This window comes from Crinia signifera, chromosome 9, assembly GCF_055691185.1.
Source record: "Crinia signifera chromosome 9, ASM5569118v1, whole genome shotgun sequence".
NCBI lineage: Eukaryota > Metazoa > Chordata > Amphibia > Anura > Myobatrachidae > Crinia > Crinia signifera.
Genome location: NC_139225.1, coordinates 17309277 through 17335595, shown reverse-complemented (window position 1 = coordinate 17335595; position 26319 = coordinate 17309277). Strand labels below are relative to the sequence as shown.

The 26319-nt window shown below is 43.1% G+C and overlaps 1 protein-coding gene and 1 pseudogene across 5 annotated transcripts in view; one reads left to right on the top strand and one right to left on the bottom strand.

The window, feature by feature from the left end:
* The first annotated feature begins 7606 nt into the window (after window positions 1-7606).
* The window catches only part of LOC146037222 (olfactory receptor 5A2-like), a 29690-nt gene continuing 10977 nt past the window's right edge, over window positions 7607-26319 (top strand). The window contains exons 1-2 of one of the 5 annotated variants that reach the window (XR_014460996.1): window positions 7607-7760; window positions 9089-9466. Coding sequence is in view for 2 of the 5 variants with exons in the window: in XM_083161226.1 (XP_083017352.1) it covers window positions 23352-24290 (939 nt within the window). In the remaining 3 variants the exon portion in view is untranslated. Of the gene's footprint in view, window positions 7765-9088; window positions 9467-23344; window positions 24764-26319 lie in introns of those variants that run through there. The other 4 variants (XR_014460997.1, XM_083161226.1, XM_083161225.1 and 1 more) reach the window with 4 other exon arrangements.
* On the bottom strand, window positions 9674-11453 carry LOC146036492 (N-alpha-acetyltransferase 15, NatA auxiliary subunit pseudogene; annotated as a pseudogene).

Here is a 26319-nt window from a genome sequence, read left to right as displayed (position 1 = left end):
AAGTACATCAAACACATGAAATACACACAAATATATATTATTTGTGCCTAAAACAAGCTTTCTAAACATGAAACAAATTTGTTGTACTATGTGAGGCACTGAATTTGAATCCCAAGCAATCATTGTCTTGCACATATCTAGTGCCAGTTACATAGCATGTCCTCAGTAGTGCTGGTACAGATGTCCCCAGTAGTGCCAGTTACATATCATGTCCTCAGTAGTGCTGGTACAGATGTCCCCAGTAGTGCCAGTTACATAGCATGTCCTCAGTAGTGCTGGTACAGATGTCCCCAGTAGTGCCAGTTACATATCATGTCCTCAGTAGTGCTGGTACAGATGTCCCCAGTAGTGCCAGTTACATATCATGTCCTCAGTAGTGCTGGTACAGATGTCCCCAGTAGTGCCAGTTACATATCATGTCCTCAGTAGTGCTGGTACAGATGTCCCCAGTAGTGCCAGTTACATAGCATGTCCTCAGTAGTGCTGGTACAGATGTCCCCAGTAGTGCCAGTTACATATCATGTCCTCAGTAGTGCTGGTACAGATGTCCCCAGTAGTGCCAGTTACATATCATGTCCTCAGTAGTGCTGGTACAGATGTCCCCAGTAGTGCCAGTTACATAGCATGTCCTCAGTAGTGCTGGTACAGATGTCCCCAGTAGTGCCAGTTACATAGCATGTCCTCAGTAGTGCTGGTACAGATGTCCCCAGTAGTGCCAGTTACATATCATGTCCTCAGTAGTGCTGGTACAGATGTCCCCAGTAGTGCCAGTTACATATCATGTCCTCAGTAGTGCTGGTACAGATGTCCCCAGTGAGTTTTTTTCACTTTCGGGAATTTATGGTTTTCGGAATAATTCGGATAAAGGATATTCGGATACGGGATACTCAACCTGTATATTACTGAGCCTATAGCAATGTTTATTCACACCTCTCCGGATCAACCAATTAGCGGATGGTAGTGAGGTGGGTGGGCACAAGACTCCCAGGTATAAAAGTAGTTCTGGTCAGTATGTCCCTTACCCATGATGAAGTCCAGATGGATGAAACATGTTGGGAAACTTCTGTCATTTGTTCCTCACCTCTATGCCTAAGATATGCCTCAATTGAAAAAGCTGCCATAGCGCGGCGAAACGCGTCTTGAATAGGAATTCCTGTTGTCGCTATTGAGACAGTGGACCTGGAGGAACTTCTCATTCATTTGAGCTCCACGACATTTAGTACACCTCGGTCCTTGTCACTACCTCATAAGCGCAACAGCGGAGTGTCCCTGAAGACGACACACAGCCGCCTTACCTTCTTGCGGCACACGGCTGCTACAATCACAGCAGAGCGCACGAGACCCACAAACAAGGCAGTCTCCGCCCGCCACAGTGTTCAGCGGCTTGCACTTGGCTCGCTGGCCGGTGCAGCTGCTCTGTTACCATCCAACACTGTTAGGCGTGTGGCGGATTGGCGCATTTATCTACCCGAATCGGGATCTGCTGAAGACATCATATCTACAAGTAAGATTAGCGGCTGTCGTCTTCATCGACACAACAAGGGTTGACCAAACGGACTCTGCAATTTTGGTTCGCTGCTACAAAGCCCCCTAAGGAACATCCTTTGTGGATTACAAAATCCCTGTTGGGAGATTCTACAATATTCATTTACTCCCACAGAGCGATGGTATTTTTACCTTTTAAATCGGGACACTAGTACCTGGCTTCATATGCGCATATGAGAAACACCTACCGGGACTTGGTAACTATATACTGCATTGAATCAGCACTTTATTATTGCACATGTTTTTAACCATTTTTATGCTTATCTTATAATTAATTATATTTTCTTCTGTGTATATTCTGTGTCTAATTTGTTATTAATTTTTCATACTATATGTCCATTCAATAAATTGTTGTATTTGTGTGCATAAGGCGCCCACTGGTATTTTTCTTCTTTCTTCTAACTTTTTTGGGGCGGCAACCCCCTCCCAGAGGGCAGCCACTTGCACACAGCATCCAAGCACTAGCCCACAGCGCTCAAAGTATATTGTTTTATGCCTAAGATAAGCAATTTCTTTTAAAATATTTTATTTTCAATACCCTCATTTTTTTATTGCAACTTAGACGATCTAGAATAGACATTAATTCTTTTTTTAATACTATGCCTATCTATTTCTTGTGGTCGTAATACTGTTTATAATTTTTTTTTCACATTTTTTATTATTTTTTTATCATATACTTTTCCTCTTACATTTATAATAAAATGTTTATTTATTTACAAATACTGTCCCATGGTAATTTATTACAGGCACACAGGGGCAAACGCAGGATTTTCAGAAGGGGGTTTACAGAGGGGCGGAGCAAAGCACGGAGATGGACACTTAGGTGACCCAGTATATGCCGGGTCAGTTAAATGATTATAGATAGACCAAATGTATATAAATAATAATAATAATAACAATAAATATATATATATATATATATATATATATATATATATATATATATATATATATATATATATAGACTTCCCCAAATAAGAACGTCACTCCAGGTCTTTTTTTGAAATCAAGTGCGGTTTTTACTGCTTACCAAAGATGAAATTAAGGTCCTCAGCCGAGGTCTCACATTTGTACCCAAATTTGTACCCAAATTTGTACCCACAATCCAACAGGACGATTTCCAGTTAAAAGTGGATAATTACAAATTACAACGGAAATTACGCCTTAGGGACCATTTTGAAAGAAAAGGAGAAGTCACAGAGACACCCGCAACACATGAGCACAGCATTGAGAAAAAACTAGGAAAAATTAGCACGTTTGACCCCCAAACATTTAATGCCTCCGTCAAGACATTTTCAAGATTGATGGACATAAAAACAGCAGAGGCAACATCCAGCACACGACCTAATCTGTCAAAAGAAGAGAAGCTGGCACTGAAAGCATTAAGTGCCAGAGAAGATATAATAATTCGTGGTGCGGATAAGGGGGGTTCTATCGTGATCCAGGGGATTGAGGCATACCGGGCAGAGTGCAACCGCCAATTATCAAATGAAGATGTTTACAAACTCCTACCCAGCAATCCGACAGATGGATATTCTAAAGAACTGGAAGGAATCCTTGATCAGGCGGTACAAGACGGGGTTATTTCAAAAGATTGCAAACAACTGCACAAGATAAGGCCCAAAACGGCCCTATTTTACACAATCCCCAAGATCCATAAGGATGCACAGAGACCCCCGGGCAGACCTATCATTTCTGCCCGGGATTCTCTGTGTGAACCTTTGGCTATATTTGTGGACTATTACCTCCAACCCTGCATACAAGCCACAACGACGTATTTAAAGGACACAACCATGCTGCTTGCCAAATTGGCCGACATAGAGACTGTTCCAGAAAATATGGTCATGGCTTGTATCGATGTGACGAACTTATACACATGCATTCCGCATGTGCAGGGGCTACAAGCTACCAAGGAGCTGATTACGGACAATCCGTTATATACAGGCCCACAAATTGATTTTTTTCTTGCATTATTGAAATTCACTTTAACCCATAACTGCTTTTTACATGATGGTCAATTTTTTAATCAAAACTCCGGGTGTGCAATGGGGTCACCGGCAGCTCCTGTCTACGCTAATACTTTTATGTATAGGGTGGAGAATGAGCTTTTTTTCAAGGATACTAGTGTCAGCGCCAAAATATTTCTATATCTCAGGTATATAGATGACATTATTATCTTTTGGACAGGGACAGAGGGGGAATTGGAGCAGGTTTTGCAGGCCCATAACACCTCCCTGAGCCCGGTAAAATTGACGCATACCATGAGTCGTGACAGTATTAATTTTTTGGATGTACGGATAGAGGTGAAGGACGGTGGATTGATCACACAATTGTATGCAAAGCCCACCGACCGGAACACCATTCTACACAAACAAAGTTTCCATCCAAAACACACCTCCCTCAGCCTGCCATATTCCCAGTTCTTGCGTGTTTGCCGTATTAACAACAATGTGCAGATCAGGGACAAACAATTAGAGGAAATGGTAAATAAGTTTTTAGCAAGAGGATATTACAAAAAAGACCTCATAAAAGCCAGAGACAAGGCCAGCAGGGTTAACCGAGATGAGCTCCTACTACAAACAAAGAAAGATAAAAAGAGGGAAGAACAACAATCTTTCATGTGGGTGACCCATTTCACGAATAAGAGCCCGGTAATGGTTAAAGAGATTAAATCCATCTGGCCAATTGTTAACAGTGACCCCGACCTGAAAAGTTTAAACGGGACACGTTTAGTCCCCAGCTACATCAGGGGCCCGAACTTGAAGGACATCCTGGTAAAAACTGACATAACGGGGAGAGGGACGAATAGACCCACACATTTTCTCTCCAGGAAAGCAGGATGTTACAGGTGTCTGGGATGTGCCACCTGCAGCCACATGGTTGTGGGTGACACATTCAGCCACCCTTTTTCGGGTAGAACATATAAAATCAGGTTTGCCTTGACATGTACCACACGGTACGTTGTGTACCTTATATCGTGTCCGTGTGGCCTACATTATGTAGGCAAGACGGTGACACAGTTCAAGGAGAGGATGGCCCAGCACAGGACAGCCATAAGGGCTGCCCTAATTAGTGGCACAAGTGAACAAGCAGTGGCTCGTCACTTTGCCTTGGCCAAGCATAACATCGCGGCATTGAGATACCGGATGATCGACCACATCCCAGCCTCCCTGAGGGGTGGCGATAGGGATAAGCAGCTATTACGTTTGGAGAGTAAGTGGATTCACAAGCTCAATACAGTTAGCCCACATGGGCTCAATGAAGCCAATCATCTCGGGTGCTTCTTGTAACAAGGATCTCTAGATTTCTCTATTAGATGCCAGTTAGGCCCGGACAAATAGGGACCACCTTGCCATCTAAATCTAATGACTAATCCTAAAACCATAAAAGCCACACAAACATGAAAAAAGAGAGAAATATAGATTTGATAAGCCATAAAATGTAACTGGGAAGACAGTCAGATAAGATCTAGAGCAGGCATGTCCAAACTGTGGCCCTCCAGCTGTTGTGAAACTACACGTCCCAGAATGCTTTGCCACAGTTTAAGTATTGCCTAATAGCAAAACTGTGGCGAGGCATGATGGGACTTGTAGTTTCAAAACAGCTGGAGGGCCATAGTTTGGACATGCCTGATCTAGAGTAAACATGCAGACAGTGCTAAAAAATAAAAAGAGCACACATTGTTTAGCAGATTATCTTTAATATCTTAATATTTTAGTATCTCACATTAAATTTGACACAGTTGAGTTGGATTTGAGTTTTGACACAAGTTTTTTAAGTTATTTTTTTCACTTTGAATTGTTGATTTTTTTGGTGAGACAGAAATAGTAGGTGTCGACACAAGGGAGGTAGCCGACTGGGGAGAACCGGTGGAATTGGGCCGATCCACCTTGAGTGGACACGGCTAAAATCCAACCCAGGGACCAGTGACATGCCCCCTGAGTGATACACACCATTTAGTAGCACACTAATAATCTCTTTCAATAGCTAAGATATATGGCTGTTTTATTATTTAATCATTTTATTATTTAATTATTTAAATTTTAATGAGTGGAAATGTATGTATTGTCAATAATGTTTATTATTATTTATTGTTCACATGTAATATTGGTACACATGATGTACACCAATACACCAGTGCCATCTAGTGATCACACATATTATAACACATAGAGCATCACACATAGTGTGTATATGACAGATGCAGAAATGTCACAGATAGAAAGACCCAACATTTGTAATGTTCACATCACATACAAGTTTTCATCACACAAGATACATAATACGTTGGGGCGAGTTATCGATAATGTTTTGCATTTGTTTTTTATTGTTTTAGATACACTACACAGTGCATCGCAGTGCTGCCCGTCGATCATACTGTCCCTGGACGGCGACACGTCATTTCCGGGAGACCAACCCGGAAGTGGGACGGAGAACACGCCGGTGGACGGAGGAGAGAGCGGGCAGCGCCGGGATGGGTAAGTTTAACACGGGTATAAATGTCAGTCACTTATGTTTGTATAACTGAGTATGTCCTGAAGACGGGCTTGGCCCGAAACGCCGTAGACAGCAGTAAAAACCGCACTTGATTTCAAAAAAAGACCTGGAGTGACGTTCTTATTTGGGGAAGTCTACATGTGGTCAGCTTATGCAAGCTGACAATTGAGCGAGCACCCGGGCAGGTTCATTTGCTTTTACTACGTGGCAGTGCCGGACCACTTGTGAGAAATATATATATATATATATATATATATACATATATATATATATATATAGAAGGCAGGGGGGGAAAACAGCAGCACTCCAGGCGTCTTGTCAAACAAACACGATCAAGCCATCCAATTAGGACAACGTTTCATTGCTTTTATTTCAGCAATTTCGTCAGGTCATGGCATCAACCTGACGAAATTGCTGAAATAAAAGCAATGAAACGTTGTCCTAATTGGATGGCCTGATCGTGTTTGTTTGACAAGACACCTGGAGTGCTGCTGTTCCCCCCCCCCCCCCCCCCCCTGCCTTCTATTAATTCACTGGAGCGGGCACCCGGCGCAAACAAGTTACATACAGGGAGAGCCGGATCAACCCCACCAAACTCTCTATATATATATATATATATATTGTATACATATATTGGAGTGGGCTTATTATCATATTTTTCTGGTGGGAGGACAGCTTGCTTGACTGCAGATATCTCAAGTTCCCGGAAATAAATTTCTTAGATTTTAATGGAATTAAAAACTAGAGAATCCCACCTATCAAATGGTATTGGGGACTAGGGGATCAGAGTTCACGAGGCAGAGCAATCTGCCAACACATACCAGGTGTGTGGACATGGAGCAGTAACCAGCTGCTGGAAGGCTGATATATCTGGTTTTGGGAACAGTAGAGACAAGCTTTTAGTGTCCATCAAAGGGGGAGAGTCCCAGCTTTTGGAATATACCCTCAGAAATACTAGGTCAGACAGAACCTGAAATATCTGACTGGGAAGAGCAATTAACAGGCTTGGATGGGGACCACTGCTTTGAAGTCAGATATCTCCGGTTCCCAAAGGCCGATTTTTAAAATTCTTGTACCCTTTGAAAGAGGGGACCCTCAGCTTTCAGACTAGGGCCCTTAGACTCCTGGGGGGGTTCTGGGTACTCAGAAACCAGTGACGTGCGGTGAGGTTAGTGTTAAGTGAGGCAGGAGCTTTTATGGACAGTGACAGAGGGGTATGTGGGGAGAGTGACAGTGGGGGATGGGGGAGTGTAATAGTGGGGAGAGTGACAGCAGGGGATGGGGAGAGTGACAGTAGAGGATGGGGAGAGTGACAGTGGGGAAAGTGACAGCGGGAGATGGGGGAGTGAAAGCGGGGATAGTGCATACTTGCCTACCCTCCCGCATTTAGCGGGAGTCTCCCGTTTTTTCAATCCTTCTCCCGCCTCCCGCAAATCCCTTGGTTTCTCCCGTTTTTTTGTCCCCTTTGCAAGAAAACTTGAGTGCGCATGCGCGAACGCGATGTTGCGGGGGCGGGGCCTGAATGCGCGACGTGGTGACGTCACTATGACGGCCACCGCGGGTTCGTGTGGGTAGCGCAGCGCTGGCCGTGGGAAGAACTAGGAAGGAGAATGGTGAACATGTGTTGTGCGGCAGCTGGAGCGTGGGCGGGAGCTTGACAGCGGCAGAGAACTGTGGAATGTGAGCCGGGAGCACGAGTGTCAGGAGCGGCAGCTGCAGTAGGTATAACTCTGTCATACAGCAGCCTGACTCACCTGGGGAAACCTGTGGTTCTCACACGGTGGGAGAGCGATTAGACCGGTGCCCGCATCTCCTCTCTGGGTCCTGAGCCTCATTGCTGCTCCGCAAGCTGCTGGGCTGTTCTCTCTGTCCCTCCTCCTTCTCCTCCCTGCTGTGTCTCACTCAACGTACACTACTGAGCTTCCTATGTTTTTGTGCGTATACCCAGCCCACGTGCACCTCACTATAAATAGAGAAAAACATATATATATATATATATATATATATATATATATATATATATATATATATGTGTGTGTGTGTATATATATATATATATATATATATATATATATATATATATATATATATATATATATACATACGTATGTATGTATGTATGTATATATATGTGTGTGCCTGTTTCAAGGCGTGTGTTCAGTGATTGTGTTGGATCGGTTTCTATTCAGTTTTTTATTTGTTTTATTCGTCCTATATGCAGCAGGAAGGGTCCCGGCATTTTGCCTGCTTTCTTTAACTCAGCTGCCCCCGTCCACCCTTCTCCAACATCGCTCCTAGTGGATTTTGTTGCAGGTTCCCTGCTGATGTTTCAGACTTTTACTTCTGACATTAGTCCACAACTCTGACGCTTGGTTATTGTAAAACTATAGTTTATTTCCATCTCTGCCATTATGTGCTCTATATTCATAGACTACCCCTCTGGAGGCTGTCACACCCCTGGGAGCCACCCCATGTCTGTTGGTTTCCACTGCTCCCCATTTCCCCCTTTATTCTGATCTTCCTATGGTTTCCTTCCTCACCTTTTCTCACACCGACACTCCTGATCCTGTCAGATACTGATTCATACATATTCACAACTGCATCACCTCTTCGCTTTATCACTACAGTATCACCTTTTCGCTGTCAAGCACTTCCCCGCCTGTGGGTTGCCTGACACCGGTTGCCATATCCATTACTCACTCCCGCACACACACAGCAGGTCTTGCCATTCAAGACCCATCCTTTCAGCACCTAGGTCAGTGTCTCTTTTTCACGCTCCCTCTGGGCTTCACTGCCCTTCCTTCACTGTTCAATCACTTCACATGTTGCGTGTGGTTTTGTATTTATTCCACGGTCCGTGCACTTCTCCCCTTGTCTGCAATCTTCCACTCTGGCACTTTCACTTGGGCTTTCCAGTCTCCCTCCAGGACATGCCTCCCCTATTGTGTATTGTGCCATACATTGTTTCAACTGCAAGTTGCTCAGTGCTGATACAATGTAATTCATGTACTGTGTACTTCATATGCTTTTATTTTGTCTCCAACAGCCTGAGCGGCTTGCATCATCAGCGGGACACTCGGTTAACTCCCCCCCTGGCTCCGTTCCCTCTCACACTGTCCACACTTGACAACGTCGCCAGAGCACTCAGCGCTTCAGCAGGAGCGCTCCCCACGGCGTCTCTGGTTGCCTAGGTTACCCGCACACTGGTTGGTCTGGACACGCCCCCTGGTGACCCTGAGTTCCCCGACACTACAGTCGGGCTGACCTCATCCTCTGTTCGCCGGTTGTCGTGCTGGTGATGGTAGCACAAGGTGCCCCTTCCCCCACACTGCCTATAAATGTAAGTTTTTTTTCATACTATCTTTAGGTCTTGATAAAGGGCGAATGCCTGAAACGTTGACTCACTTCATTGTTGTTTGGTTGACTTTATACCTGGTTTAACTGCCGCCGTGCAGTATTACTGAAAATGAAATCTCTAGAGTGCCATCTGCCTACTTCATACACACATATATATATATATATATATATATATATATATATATATATTATTATTCTTTTACTCTTCTTTACTTTAATTCTCCACATAAGTTGCAGAGCAATACAGCAGGTGCGTGACAAAAAATTTGATTGATTATATGGTCCAATGTCTGTTTGTTGAAATCCACATTTCATTAGCCAGTTCTTCTGGTTCTGCGGAACTATCTCCGTTAATTGTGATACTCATGTACTCTTCATATCCAGGCGGCATGAAAGCTAAAGCATAAGGGAAGAGCTTGTGGCAGCTGACTCTGTAAGATTCAGCAGCATCTTTGCTGTCTCCTAAACTGCCTTCGCGCAAGGCTTCTAGCACCTCCGTGCAGGGTTGGAGGCTTCGGTTATTCAGGGACTCATCCAAGGCTGTGGCCAGCTCTACTGTTCGTTTCTAGAAGGATCCAGATAGTACATAATTTTGGCAGCTGATGATCTGTGTGGTATGGAGTCCATGTTTGCTTTCAGGAAGAGGTTATTAAAATTTGCAGGACTTGTTTCACCAAAAAGCCTGGTTATTTCTGCCTTTAACACTGTTCTAATGGATTCATTTAGTTCTTTGCTCTCAGATACTGCACAAAAGAAATGGACCAAACACTGGTGAAGCCAAGGGTGATTAGGATCTATATTAAACGCCCTCTTCACCGATTGCAACATCAAAGGGAATTTTTCTTACCTAAAGTACATTGTAAAGGCATTCAGATGTGTTTCTATTTTGTTCTTACCAAGTTCTTAAGCGGTGTTAAGAATTTAATTGCTACTTCCAATGGATGGTCAACCTTGGCCAGTTTTTCTGGAATAAATTCTTCCTTGGTGCCACCAATTTCTTCGTCATCATCCTCCTTTTCTTCTTCTGGTTCCGCTGCTGCTTCTCCTTCTCTGCATTCTTCTTCTCCTCTAGCTGCGCTTTCTTCTGTGCTCTCCTCTGCTTATTACGGAGCTTTTTCAGCTCTTCGTCAGACATATTGGCAGTGTCTGGTTCATGCTCTTTATTCTCATCCGTTAAAGGGTTGTCGTGGAGCTTCAGATAAATTTCTATAGCAATCCGTGCAGCTTTGAAGTAAAACAGATGTTGTCTCTGCACATCTTCTAGCTTTAACAAGTCCACATATGACCTGAGTGTAATTTTCCTCATACAATAGGTGTGGAAGTCAAACTGATCATCAATGGTCTCCACAAAATGTCTTTCATTTTCATGGCATTTCTTAAGTGCTTCCCCAAACTTGTTCATGGACCTATATGCCTGGGCACACTCAGTCTGGAACCACATGCACTGCTTTTCATCCAGGTTCTCCACTGCCTTTCCTTGTAAACTTTGAGCACATTTCTTCTGCCTCCTTAATCATGTTTGCGTTTAACATGTACTTTGCACATTTTGAGTTGATAAATCTATCTGCCATGTCCAGAGCCTGTGCTTCATCCATCCACTGAGCAGCTTATTTGATGTTACCAGCATGCTTGTAAATCTTGGCCTTAACAAGGAAAAACTCGATCAGAGTTGGTGTGCTGTCAATGGCTGCATTTATATATTCCAGAGCTATAGATGGCTGGCCAATATTGTCATAGTGTAGCGCCAAGTAGTACTGAACCCATAACAAAGTAGTTGGTGGCTCTTTACCATAGTCATTGATGTTAAATAGCCGGCAACTTTTTAAAGATGTATCAAGGTCTTCAATAATCTCCACCTTCTCTTTGTCATGGTACAAAGATCATAAAGTGTTGAAAACAGGAGGGCATCCTTTGCTAAAATTCATTCTCAGATATTTATCCAGACACACTCTCAGTTTCTCTCCTGTTAAGAAATTTAAAGGCAGCCTCCTTGGCACTAAGCCCCTAGGATATTTAGTTCAACTGTCCTCATAAATCTTCAATCTCTCTTCCATGTTAGCTGCCCATTGTAATAAGCCAATGGGCCAACCATGTAGTGCATATGCACTGAACTATATCATTGACGAATGTCATCGGTTTTCCGCTGTGTGCATGTATTCATTGATGACTTGTCAATTGAGCTGCGTGTACTGATGACAACGGGTGGTCGGTAAAAAACCAGCGGGACCGTGTATCATTTGTAGTGTACACGCTGGGCGATATTTTAAACAATGCTACAATACTGGCATTGATATGGTGTTTTGCAACAGAACACTGTGTACAATTGACTTCCAGTTAATTATGGATATGTGCAGAGATCCTGCTGTGTTTTTTTAATTTTAAATGCACACTTAAAAAGAAAAATCTGGGGTCTCACTTTCTGCTGATTTGTCTCCTTACCTCCTCCCTCCATGTCACCTTAACCCCTCTCGTCCACCATCACCTCCCCTCCTCCCCCTCATGTCACCTCACTCCCTCGCCCCATTACCTCAGCTTGTCACTCCACCCATCACCTCACCCCCATAACCTAAACATCTCTCGCCCCTTCACCTCACCCCTTCATCTCACCCTCTGTCACTTCACCCCTTGTACACCCCTTGTACCCATGTGTTTATCCAACATGCAGGATGATATTCTGTAGGTTGCCGAGGTGTACAGTGTGGGGCTTAATGTGTAATGGGCTTTACAGCATGTGACATAATGTGTAATAGGCATTACAGCGTGTGGTATAATATGTAATGTGCATTACGGTGTGTGGCATAATGTGTAATTGGCATTTACAGCATGTAGCATACTGTGTCATAGGCATTAAAGCGCGTGGTATAATATTTAATGAGTATTCTGGTGGGGAGCCGGGGGCCCTGCCTATTGTGTCTGTCCCGGGCCCCACAATTTCTGATGGCAGCCCTGCCTGCAGTCTCCCTAGCTGCGCTGACAGTCCCTCCCTTCTAAGCCCTGGCGGCCATATTTACACAACTTCTCAGTGTATGGTGGGTCAGGTTGTGTCAAGAGCTTCACCCCCTCTGTGTCCTGGGCTAATAAATATGTAGTAATAATGCTACATGCCTCCCAACTGTCCTAATTACTGTGGGGCAGTCCCACTAATTGGAGACTGTCCTGCTGTTCCTCCTGTGTGTGGCAGTGTCCAGCGGGCTGGGGGCAGTTGGGGGAGCTGAAGATCTCAGATGCCCTACCGAGCAACCGTGATCGCTGAAGAGATGCCTTGCACATGTTCATTGCATCTCCAGTGCAGGGAGAAAGCCAGGGGCTGCTTAGGGAGCGCTGGGAAAGCCCCTAAAGTGACAAAACAGGGTTGTGGTGCTAGGCCCCGGACCTGTCCTTAGACCACGCTCCTTTCATCTGAGCCACACCCATTTTCAAGTTGGACGCGCCTTCGGCGCGGCAGATTTCAACTTCTATTACGCCAATCTAGGGAGGTATGCTGCTATGTCTTTCTGTGCCCATATGCTTTTCTATTATAATTTTTCAGCCTGACTGAAAACATGAACTTATTTATATGAAAATATTTCATGACCATTGAACACATTGCAACCACACATGATCGCTGGTTTCAATTGTTCAGCTTCTGTTCGTAGGTTGCCCATATACAAACTTGCTCTGGTGGTATGCGGCTCTTCATATTTTTTTTCACCAGCCACTGCAGGACACACCCCTGGGTGGAAATAGATACGCCCATATGTGTCACTAGACACGCCCTTTGGTTGAAATATGACACACCCCTTCAATGGTGCGCGACGCTGCGCTCGGTGCATTTTGCTAGCATCTAAAATCTCCCTCATTTTGCTTTTCAAAAGTAGGCAAGTATGGGATAGTGAGAGTGGGGGATGGGGGAGAGTGACAGAGGGGAGAGTGACAGTGGGGACATAGGGCTGAATCATTACTTACTTTTGAAGCTTACCAGGGCTCCAGCAGCATTGGCAGCGGGATGAGGGAGTACAGCCGTGTGGCGCAGCGGAGGGGATGATACAGACGCAGATCATGAATAAAGCTGTCCCAGGCTGCAGTGGCAGGAGGAAGGAGGAGAGCCAGGTCTCACAGCGGGGTCCCGATATACAGCCACTACAGTGTCATCTTGAAGAGAGCGGGGAGCGGTAGCTGGAGGAGTGAGGGGAGCCAGGCCTCCCAGCGTGGTCCATGGATACGGCCGCAGCATAAGAAGAGAGCAGGGTCCAGTGGGGTTGAGTCCGGGGTTGGAGGAGGGAGGATACACTTTGTTTTTGTTTGGTAATTATTTGTATGTTACCTTTCTTTTTAGGCATGTGCCAAATAACATGCATGAAAATTCATATTTTTTCCACCAATTTAATAAATGTTATTTTTACCCCCAAATGTGTGGTGTTATTGCTGAATGTAAAAGTGACATGTAAAATTATATTATTGGTAGCAATTTCTGACCATTGCTTGCAGTGTTAATGTGGGTAAAATAGCAAACATGCAGTGGTGTTTTAGGTTATATTTGTGTATTTAGTAATGGCCCATTTAGGCAGCAATGCTTCCAATTGAAGCAATAAAAAGAGTGTAATTAATGACTAATGAGTAGAGGAGTGAATTGTATTGTGTTCAGCTGACAGTGTTTCAGGTGCGGCACTCGCAGGCTTGTATCAAATTCAATTCATTTCAAGTGATAAAAAACATGCAAAAAAGGCCGACGTTTCGGGGACTAGCCCCGATTCCTGCACCTTGAAAACGGCGTGGCCTAGCGACGTCACTGAAACGAAGTCCACGGTGAAACCGGCTCCAAGGAAACTATAGGTGCTGGGCACCGATCTATGCTGTCTTGTCTGCGGTAATCTATACCGCTTGTGTCGGTACGTGATCCTATACCCATTCCGTGTGTTTGTTGCATCCAAATAAATCATTTTACAAACTGATACCCGCACTATGGAGCGCCTGTTCTTGTTATAATTTTATATATATATATATATATATATATATATATATATATATATATATATATATATATAGCAGTGGAGGTTGGTCGGCACTCTCGTCGATAATGGTAAAGCGCCCCGGTGCCTTCCTCGCAATTATGTATGGTGGATGGGTCCCCGGAGATCCCTGAGAAGTAGACCCCCAAAAAGACCAGGCGACACTCGGCAGGCTATGGATGATATCCACTTTTTATATAGTTATGGAGTAATCATACAAAGGTGTCAGGTCGACATTTCAAAGCCGCGTCTGCTTTTTCATCAGGACGTACAGTTCACAGCACCTTATGCACTGTTTGTGAGCTGTACGTCCTGATGAAAATGCCGACACGGCTTTGAAACGTCGACCTGACACCTTTGTATGATTACTCCATAACTATATAAAAAGTGGATATCATCCATAGCCTGCCGAATGCCGCCTGGTCTTTTTGGGGGTCTACTTCTCAGGGATCTCTGGGGACCCATCCACTATATATATATATATATATATATATATATATATATATATATATATATATATATATATAGCAGCGGGATGGACCAGCACTCTCACCAGCTCAGGTAATGGCCTGCGTGCCTTTGCGAAAATAGTACACCAGCAGGTAGGGACCATCAATCGACTCGATGCCCCCAAGCACGGCACTGACAGGACTTTCTTAAAGAGATTCTTTTATTTTCTCAACGTTTCGAGGAACGTATCCCCGTCGTCAGGAGTAGTAGACACACATACAAGTATCACATAGCCTACCTTATATAGCGTCCTCCACGCTGTATCCGCCGCCCACCCGCGCCTTCATCACGAGAATCACTGGCACCTGTGCAACGCGCACCTAGATGACATCACAGCGTCACGTTGCTAGGCAGCCACAGCGTCTCCAGGACGAGAAACACCGGCACCCATGCAACGCGCACCTAGATAACATTGCAGCGTCATGTTGCTAGGCAGCCACAGCGTCTCCAGTGACTACGGCGCGGACAGCGTACGTTAACAGACAGTAGAGTCAGCCACATAGGCATACATACAAAGAAACAATACATTACAAAAGGATACATGGAAATTTATACAAAAGGTATATAAAAAAACATAAATTTAAAAAAGCATAATACAAATGCACAATAAAATAGCAGCAGTCACAGTAGTTATTATAATCATAGTCAATCATAAGACATACATGTCGCATATTAGATGGTTACCAGAAGCATTACATAAGGGTATTCCATGCAATGCGCTCGTTGAGCCCCCTGGGTGCCACAGTATCTAGCCTGTGGATCCAGGCGGCCTCCAAACGAAGCAACTTCTTATTGCGATCCCCACCCCTGATACTCTCAGGGATGTGATCGATTATTTGGTATTTAAGTGAGCATATGGGATGTCCATGAGTTTTAAAGTGCACCGCTACTGGCTGATCATTACTTTTGCCATTTAGTGCCGCATTAATGGCTGAGCGGTGCAAGGCCATGCGCTCTTTAAACTTCCGAGAGGTTTTACCAACATAATAATAGCCACAAGGACAAATAATAATGTACACAACGAAGCGAGATTCACAGGACAAAACGTGTCTGATCTTATATTTAAAAGCACTGTGTGGGTGTTTAAATGTATCACTAGCTATCAGATAGCCACAGGTGACACATTTAGGACACCTATAACAGCCAGGTTTCTTGACTGCCACATTAGGCATACATTTGAATTCGCTGATGTCCGAATGTACAAGTAAATCCCGGAGGTTTTTACCCCTCCGGTAACATGGTAAAGGTCTCAACTTCTGGAAGCAGCTCAAACTCTTATCAGAAGACAGAACTGGCCACAGGGCTCTTGTGGCGATGGGTACGACGGGACTTGAAGTGTCAAAGTTAGTCACTAAAGGAAAAACAGATTCAGTTTCCTTAGTTATAGGTTTCAGAAGATTAACTCTTTCTAAATTCAACACCCTAATCTTGGATAGCTCTAAATCCTTTAGAGCATACCCACGTTCGTGAAATTTATGTATGACCTTATCCAATTCACCTGGCAGAGTGGACCAGTCACTGCAGATTCTGGCCACTCGTACCATTTGCGAAAAGGGAAGCCCTTTCTTGAGAGAGGGGGGATGGTGGCTATTAGCCATGAGCAGGGTGTTCCTGTCTGTACTTTTAGAAAAGATGCTAGTAGAGATATGTCCATTATTCAGTAGTACTAGGACATCTAGATATGCTATTTCGCTGGAACTGCATTTAAAAGTGAATTTAATGGGCGTATCTAGAGCATTAATCTCTTGCATCATCAGCTCAAAGGAGTCTTGACCTCCCTCCCACAACATGAACAGGTCATCTATATACCTACAGAACATCCGGATATGCTTGTTTAGTCTATGTTCAAAGAACATTTTTTGTTCTAAACCAAACATATAAATGTTAGCATAGGACGGCGAAACCGCCGCCCCAATTGCACATCCGGATGTCTGTAGGTATATCTTGTTGTCAAATACAAAGTAGTTACGAGTCAAAATAAGCTCCAAGAGAGTCAGAAATAAATCAATGTCAAATCCAAAGTTCTTAACCTTTTCACACAAGAATTCCCTCATAGCCAACAAGCCACCAGAGTGCGGAATAGAAGTACAGCTTCTAATTTAGTCAAAAATGTAGTTGTATCTTTAAGATGGGTAGGCTGTACCACATTATGGTACAGCCTACCCATCTTAAAGATACAACTACATTTTTGACTAAATTAGAAGCTGTGGGTGAAGTGACTCCTGACACTATACTTTGTGTAATGGACGTCACAAGCCTATATACTTCTATTCCGCACTCTGGTGGCTTGTTGGCTATGAGGGAATTCTTGTGTGAAAAGGTTAAGAACTTTGGATTTGACATTGATTTATTTCTGACTCTCTTGGAGCTTATTTTGACTCGTAACTACTTTGTATTTGACAACAAGATATACCTACAGACATCCGGATGTGCAATGGGGGCGGCGGTTTCGCCGTCCTATGCTAACATTTATATGTTTGGTTTAGAACAAAAAATGTTCTTTGAACATAGACTAAACAAGCATATCCGGATGTTCTGTAGGTATATAGATGACCTGTTCATGTTGTGGGAGGGAGGTCAAGACTCCTTTGAGCTGATGATGCAAGAGATTAATGCTCTAGATACGCCCATTAAATTCACTTTTAAATGCAGTTCCAGCGAAATAGCATATCTAGATGTCCTAGTACTACTGAATAATGGACATATCTCTACTAGCATCTTTTCTAAAAGTACAGACAGGAACACCCTGCTCATGGCTAATAGCCACCATCCCCCCTCTCTCAAGAAAGGGCTTCCCTTTTCGCAAATGGTACGAGTGGCCAGAATCTGCAGTGACTGGTCCACTCTGCCAGGTGAATTGGATAAGGTCATACATAAATTTCACGAACGTGGGTATGCTCTAAAGGATTTAGAGCTATCCAAGATTAGGGTGTTGAATTTAGAAAGAGTTAATCTTCTGAAACCTATAACTAAGGAAACTGAATCTGTTTTTCCTTTAGTGACTAACTTTGACACTTCAAGTCCCGTCGTACCCATCGCCACAAGAGCCCTGTGGCCAGTTCTGTCTTCTGATAAGAGTTTGAGCTGCTTCCAGAAGTTGAGACCTTTACCATGTTACCGGAGGGGTAAAAACCTCCGGGATTTACTTGTACATTCGGACATCAGCGAATTCAAATGTATGCCTAATGTGGCAGTCAAGAAACCTGGCTGTTATAGGTGTCCTAAATGTGTCACCTGTGGCTATCTGATAGCTAGTGATACATTTAAACACCCACACAGTGCTTTTAAATATAAGATCAGACACGTTTTGTCCTGTGAATCTCGCTTCGTTGTGTACATTATTATTTGTCCTTGTGGCTATTATTATGTTGGTAAAACCTCTCGGAAGTTTAAAGAGCGCATGGCCTTGCACCGCTCAGCCATTAATGCGGCACTAAATGGCAAAAGTAATGATCAGCCAGTAGCGGTGCACTTTAAAACTCATGGACATCCCATATGCTCACTTAAATACCAAATAATCGATCACATCCCTGAGAGTATCAGGGGTGGGGATCGCAATAAGAAGTTGCTTCGTTTGGAGGCCGCCTGGATCCACAGGCTAGATACTGTGGCACCCAGGGGGCTCAACGAGCGCATTGCATGGAATACCCTTATGTAATGCTTCTGGTAACCATCTAATATGCGACATGTATGTCTTATGATTGACTATGATTATAATAACTACTGTGACTGCTGCTATTTTATTGTGCATTTGTATTATGCTTTTTTAAATTTATGTTTTTTTATATACCTTTTGTATAAATTTCCATGTATCCTTTTGTAATGTATTGTTTCTTTGTATGTATGCCTATGTGGCTGACTCTACTGTCTGTTAACGTACGCTGTCCGCGCCGTAGTCACTGGAGACGCTGTGGCTGCCTAGCAACATGACGCTGCAATGTTATCTAGGTGCGCGTTGCATGGGTGCCGGTGTTTCTCGTCCTGGAGACGCTGTGGCTGCCTAGCAACGTGACGCTGTGATGTCATCTAGGTGCGCGTTGCACAGGTGCCAGTGATTCTCGTGATGAAGGCGCGGGTGGGCGGCGGATACAGCGTGGAGGACGCTATATAAGGTAGGCTATGTGATACTTGTATGTGTGTCTACTACTCCTGACGACGGGGATACGTTCCTCGAAACGTTGAGAAAATAAAAGAATCTCTTTAAGAAAGTCCTGTCAGTGCCGTGCTTGGGGGCATCGAGTCGATTGATGGTCCCTACCTGCTGGTATATATATATATATATATATATATATATATATATATATATATATATATATATATATATATATATATATATATATATATATATATATATATAAAATATGCAGGGGGAATCCGGCTCTCCCTGTAGCAGAAGCAGCTGCGCTGGGTGCCCGTTTCAGGAAATAGTATAAATCACGGTTGGGGTGAACAGCACTCTACGCATCTTGGTAATAAAGACTCAGTTACACATCCATTGCTGGACAGCAATGGATGTGTAACTGAGTCTTTATTACCAAGACGCATGGAGTGCTGTTCCCCCCAACAGTGATTTATATATATATATATATATATATATATATATATATATATATATATATATACAATGGGTAGTGTCCGGCAACTCCTCTGCTGACAGGTACAGCTGTTTTACTTGCCCAGGTGCCCGTGCTGAGGGCGAAGAATCACCAACATGTACAACCAAGCAAAGATGCACGTCACTCCGGGTCTGGTGTCAATCACAAAAAAGTTTACTGCGCAATGTCTACGCCGTTTCGGGCTAGGCCGTCTTCAGGACATGTCCTGAAGACGGGCCTAGCCCGAAACGGCGTAGACATTGCGCAGTAAACTTTTTTGTGATTGACACCAGACCCGGAGTGACGTGCATCTTTGCTTGGTTATATATATATATATATATATATATATATATATATTTAAGAAATATTTATTAATGAGAATTGAAATGTATATATTGTATTACCGATTGTAAAACACAATGAAATATGATGGCGTTATATATAAAAAAAATGCTGCTGCTAATAATAATAATAATAATAATAGTTACCACCATCATCATCACCGCCATAATCATCATGAAAAAAAGACGAAGAAGAAGAACTATCACTAATAATAAAATTCATTAATTCTGGAAAAATTTCCAACGCATGCTGCTCTAAATGTATACGCAAAATGCCAACATCATAGTCCGCGTCTGATGCATAAACATTCTTACAGCAGATGTGTGACCTCTAGCATGTATAGGATAATATCTTAAACCTCTTAACACACTTAAACTTAAAATAATGACTTGGAGACATAGGTTTGGCAAAAATTGTTAGCTGAATTTATTTGAAACATTTTAAACTAATTTATTGATTGATTATTAATTATGGTGGCCCTGAAAGAACGGCTATTCGACTAAGCTCCACCACAAAATAAGCATACTTAATTCAGCCTAACTCAAAAAAACGGTATCCACTCCACCTACTGCATTGACCACCCACCCATACGGGTGGGGTTGCTGTCCCCGAGCGGGTGATCCAGCGAAGGCCTAAGCCAATGAGAGGGGAGAGCACCGGAAAAAAAAACAAATATGCTGCAAACATAACTTAATGAAAGCCTTAAAATCTATCAACTTGCCGTTCTTTCCCACCTATCAGCTAACGCGATTAACCACCACCCTAACCCACCCAACAGGGAAGGGAGGGAAACTTTTCAGGAAAGAAAGGAAGACGCCTCCCTTTCCTGCCCTAGTATCCAAGCTAACAAGCCATTCCTAATGTCCTTATAGGCTCCCTGAGTCACATGCTGCCCAAGGTACACACCCAGCTTTGCATGTTTAATTCACTTCATGTCTATCCAGCCATTACGTTGTTCTACTGGTGCAAATTGTGGACTTGTACTGTGGAGGTAAGGGCTGCTATGAAATAATTAATGGCACCACATCCCCCACCTCTGCCACCATGACCTCAAACTTCAGGGACTTGAGCATGGTGATAAATTTAGTTGGAAGATGATAGCAGATGCAGCCTCTATCTTTCTCTATGCTTCCCCCAACCCCGCTCATAGGTCCCTGTAATTGTGAAAGGAATCTGGCAGCAGTGATCTGATCTTATCTTACAAAGAAAGATAATAATATATAATAATAAGAGGTGTAACCATGCTTAGTCTTGTAGTACCACAAAAAAATTAGTCAAAGCAGGTGCACGTTCTAAGTGCAAAGGATGCTGCGAATCTGAACAATTATAATAAACTGCAATTTAATATGGAGTAAAAATTAGATACTTAGCAAATTTGCCCATAATATGATACCATTATATGGACCCACCTACTTCAACCAGATGGGCCTGTATTTTTCACTAAAATTATGCTAAGAAGCTCGATTTTATGCCATACCATATGTTTGTACATTTAAGTAACTGAGATCTCTGTATTTACATTATGTCACATTTGCTGGTGTATTCAGACAGTTCAGAAGGAATTTTGGTATTGACTAGAGTAAGCCCTCCCTTATTGTCACCTTTAATAAGGCAATAATTTAATTGATTAATTAATGCTGTTATCATGCAGTATAGGGTCTTCCAGAGAAGCCTTGTCAAAGCCCAGAGACTTATCATATTTTTTGGGGGGGAGAACAGATGGTGTAATGGTTAGCATTATTGCCTCACCGCAGTGAGGTCATGGGTTAGATTCCCACCATGGCCCTAACTGTGTGGAGTTTGTATATTCTCCCAGTACTTGCGTGGGTTTCCTCCAGGCACTCCAGTTTCCTCCCACAATCCAAACATATACTGGTAGGTTAATTGTCTCCCAACAATATTAACCCAAGTGTGAATGTGTGTGCATGTACATGTGGTAGAGAATATAGAGTGCACGCTCCACTGGGGCAGGGACTGATGTGACTGTTCATATATTCTCTGCAAAGCGCTGTGAAATATGTGTGTGTGTTATATAAGAAACTGTTAACAAATAAAACATATTTTTTGCAAAATATATGTAACTAAGATCTCTGAATTACCTTTTATTATGTTGTTGTTGTTGTTGTTTTTTTAAATCTTATTACTAATGCCCTTTGGAGCATTACTAATTAGATTGAGCAGCTTACACTCTGTTTTTAAGAAATTAATTTAAGCAACTTCCATAATGTGTGTCACTGATCTGATCTGAGCACCAGCATTGTTGATCATATTACAGAAATGTTATATAACATACAAGTGTGCAATTTGAAATTCATTCAAAGGATCAAACAAACATGAGGAGGCACAATCACCTCCCCCCATTAAGCTCGCCATCTAAACCACATTATATAATCGAGATATAAATGAATGCATTGACTAGATCAGTGGTTGCCAATTCTGGTTCCCGCAACAGTGCACGTTTTCCAGGTCTCCAGCACCTGTATAACTTTTAAAATGTGTTTGAAAAATAAGTGCACCTGTGCAACTCCTGGGTGTCCTGGGAAACATGCACTGTTGGGGGTTCTTGAGGACCAGGGTTGGAAACCACTGTACTAGATGATCAGTGGAAATATTCTGACAAGGTAAAAATTGTAACGTAATTGTGAAACTATTCGAAAAATCGAATCCATGCACTCATTATATAACGCATTGATTATTGCAATGGCCTCCTTACCGGTCTTCCTATAAAAAGACTCTCACTGCTACAATGCATTTTGAATGCAGCTGCGAGGCTGATCTTCCTGGCTAGATGTTCATCGTCTGCTGATCCGCTCTGTCAGTCCTTCCATTGGTTGCCTGTATCTTACCGCATTCAATATAAAATACTTCTACTTACATACAAAGCCATTACTCTGACTACACAACTTATATCTCTTCATTTATCTCAAAATATATCCCAAAACGACCGCTTCGCTCTGCACAAGATCTGCGTCTCCCATCCACACCCATTACCCACTTACACTTGCTGGATTTTTGTCGGGCAGCACCCACCTTATGGAATGCCCTTCCACGCACACTAAGACTCTTCTCTAGCCTCCAAACTTTCAAGTGTTCCCTGAAAACACACCTCTTCAGGCAAGTTTATCATATTCAGGAACCCCACCCAACCTCCAGTAGCATTCATATATAATTGCATCCCATAAAGACTGTCTTGTAACCTGATGGGACTGCCATGCTATGGAATTCTATCCTCATGTATCCCTCCTATTATCCCTATAGATTGTAAGCTTGCGAGCAGGGTCCTCCTACCTCCATGTTGGTTTGTATCTACCCAGTTTCTTTAATCACAGTTGTTTCCAATTGTACCGCGCAACGGAATATGCTTCGCTATATAAGAAACTGTAAATAAAGATATAATAAAAGCAGAACTTATTGTTATGGAACTTGCAGGCTTTATATAATTGAATCATTTACTTTTAGTAAAGAGAAAATACTCTTATAACACTTCTTTCCCTTTTCTCAAATCAACAGGGATCCAATGGCAGTAGTTGGTCGGGAAAACAAATCATCTGTGTCCGTATTCCTGGTTGTTGGATTATCTGAATCTGAAGACCCTCAACTTCTCCTCTTCCTCCTCTTCCTCTGCATCTACCTGACCACTGTGGTTGGGAACATAATCATTATAGCTCTGTTTTCCTCAGACCGGCGGCTACACACCCCAATGTACTTCTTCTTGGTCAACCTCTCCACCATTGACATCATCCTCTCCTCTATTACTGTCCCCAAGCTCCTGTTCATCCTGCTTACTGCCCAGAAGTCCATCCTCTACTCTGAATGCATCACCCAACTCTTGTTCTTCCAATTCGTTGTGGTGACCGAGTGCTACCTTCTGGCAGCGATGGCTTATGATAGATATGTGGCTATCTGCTTCCCACTCAACTACACACTAATCATGAGTAGAGCAGTCAGATCAAGGATGGTCATAGCTTGCTGGGCTTGTGGTCTTGGGAACTTATTTGTCCAAGCTTTTTCCATCTCCCTTCTCAATTTCTGTGGTCCCAATACAGTGGACCATTTCTTCTGTGATGTAACTCCCCTCTTTAAGTTGTCTTGTTCTGACAAACAGTTTCCTGAAACAATTTTTTTCATAGTTGTACTTATTACTGGTATGGGGCCACTGACATTTATCCTGGTGAGTTATGGCCGGATCATCACTGAGATTACAAAGATTACCTCCAACCGAGGACGCTTTAAGACCTTTTCCACCTGCGCCTCTCATTTCTCAGTTGTGGCCTTATATTACGGCAGTGGGCTCTTCAGCTACATCTGGCCGTTATCCACTTATGCCATGGACAAAGATGTCAAAGTGGTGGCTGTACTGTATACTATCATGACCCCCATGTTAAACCCCATTATTTATAGCATGAGAAACAGAGAAGTTGTACAGGCATTAAGGAAGGTGCTGGGAATAAAGTGATTACAATATTTGTACATAATATATCTTATAGGAAGTTACAAATTGCAATATACAGTATGTTAGTCATTAAATGTCTGTTTGCCAACCTTTAATGTGTGTCTGTGTGTTGGTACTTGGGCCCTTATTCTGGTTGGTGCGGTAATATCCGCGTGCGTTCGTGCCGCCGATGTTTTGTGTCTGCGCATGTGCAGAGGCGTCTCTGCGCATGTGCGAGCGGGGCGTACGGCCAAATCCCGCATGATATGTGAACACTCTGAACAGGGGGTGGAGAGGGGCGTGAAGGGCTATTTGGGCTCATTACCATATGCATACGCCCCGCGTTTCATGGGCGTTCCCATGCAAACGCTGGGCGTACGTAAGGTAATGCGGCCGTGACGCACGTGTAGGGGGCGGGCATATGACATCGCCGGATGTCAGCTGCCCGCCCAGATCCCTGCTTTTGCACGGAAAAATGTCCGTGTGGTCTGAGGTTGCGGGAGCTGGTGGACCACTCGGTCCTGCATTCGATGGTCTGCGACCATCGAATGATGGGGGAGGTTCCCTGAGATGGAGGAGGCATATTCTGTGAAAAATACACGTGCGGTCCGTTCGGCCAGCTTCTTACCGCATACGGACGGAGTTGGCGATCCGTATGGAAGGCGGGGTTTCGCACGCACGGTCCTGGCCGCATATTCGGATCCGGCCGCACCAATCAGAATAAGGGCCTAGGTCATGGGCTTGGGATATGGCACTACCTTGAAAGGAAAGTATAAAAAGGCAAGTGCTTTGCATTCTCCTTAAATTTATTCCATGGGCTCAATTCAATTAGGAGCGTATTTGGTGAGTTGCCATTGCAACAGCATAGATACATCAGCAACAGCAGCGGAATGCACTCCTACAGAGGCCCTATGTGGCTCAAAAAAAATCTGTGAGCCCAGAGTTACCCTTAGGGCAGCATGTAGCTGAATAGTTTGTGTGGTAATTGAATTGAGACCCATATATTCTTTGCAAGAGAATATGACATCTTTGGTTAGTTGGAAAAATATATTTTTTACTGATAAGGTTATATTTACAGCAGAATATTATAAAGATTCACATTTTTATATCCTACGAGTATATTGATTGGCTTCATTAAAATTGGCTTTATAATTATGCATTGCTATAATCTAGGTTAGAAAGTTAGGGGCATGGATTCATTAGAGGCATCCATCCACAATAAAATACCATTGCTGTTTTGCCAAGGGAGATAAGAAGACCCCATTGTGGTACCCCTAGATATAGAAAGTAGGCAGATAAGCTTAAATGTTATTGCATACACATTAGACCCTAATACCTAAGATGTAAGTTACTTTACATGAAAAATGTAATAGCAAACATACAGGGGTAGATTCAATTAACTGGGAGTAACAGAATAATTGTTCTAATAAAAAACAAATCATAAGCTTACTCAATTCAATTATAAAAGGCAAGACACATGCATAGTGAGGAGGATGCACATTCATTCTGCAGTGAACAAACAATTTGAAGTGCATGAAAGAGAAGCAACACCCAAACAATGACATAAGACTTCTGTAGCAGTCACCCCTTGTTCCCTTAGCTGTACTTAGGATGCCACCAGGTCTTAAACTCTGTACAGAAGGGGCTTATATAAATGTCAGGTTGTCACTAGGCTGTAGCTGGAGTGGATGGAGGCAGAGGTGAATATACATAGGCAGGACTGAGGTCACCCCCTGTACTGGAAGACCGTGGCCACTGACAAGAGGTAGAGGCATTGGTAATACCCCAATAAGACACAGGCAATAAAAGAACCAATAGTTTGAGACTAGAGATAGTGCAGGGGTTAACCATTGTTTCCAGTTCAAGGGTAAATTCTAAGGACAGGTAGTAGTCATGAAGAGACACCAAGGATGAAATACAAAGAAGAGATACTGACAATTTCCGGGCGCTGACAGAGTTCACTCTTTTCATTAAACTCTTGGTTTTACCCAAAAAAAAAAAGGGAAAGAAAAACACACACAATGGTGCAGAACAGTATAAAACACTGGGGTGG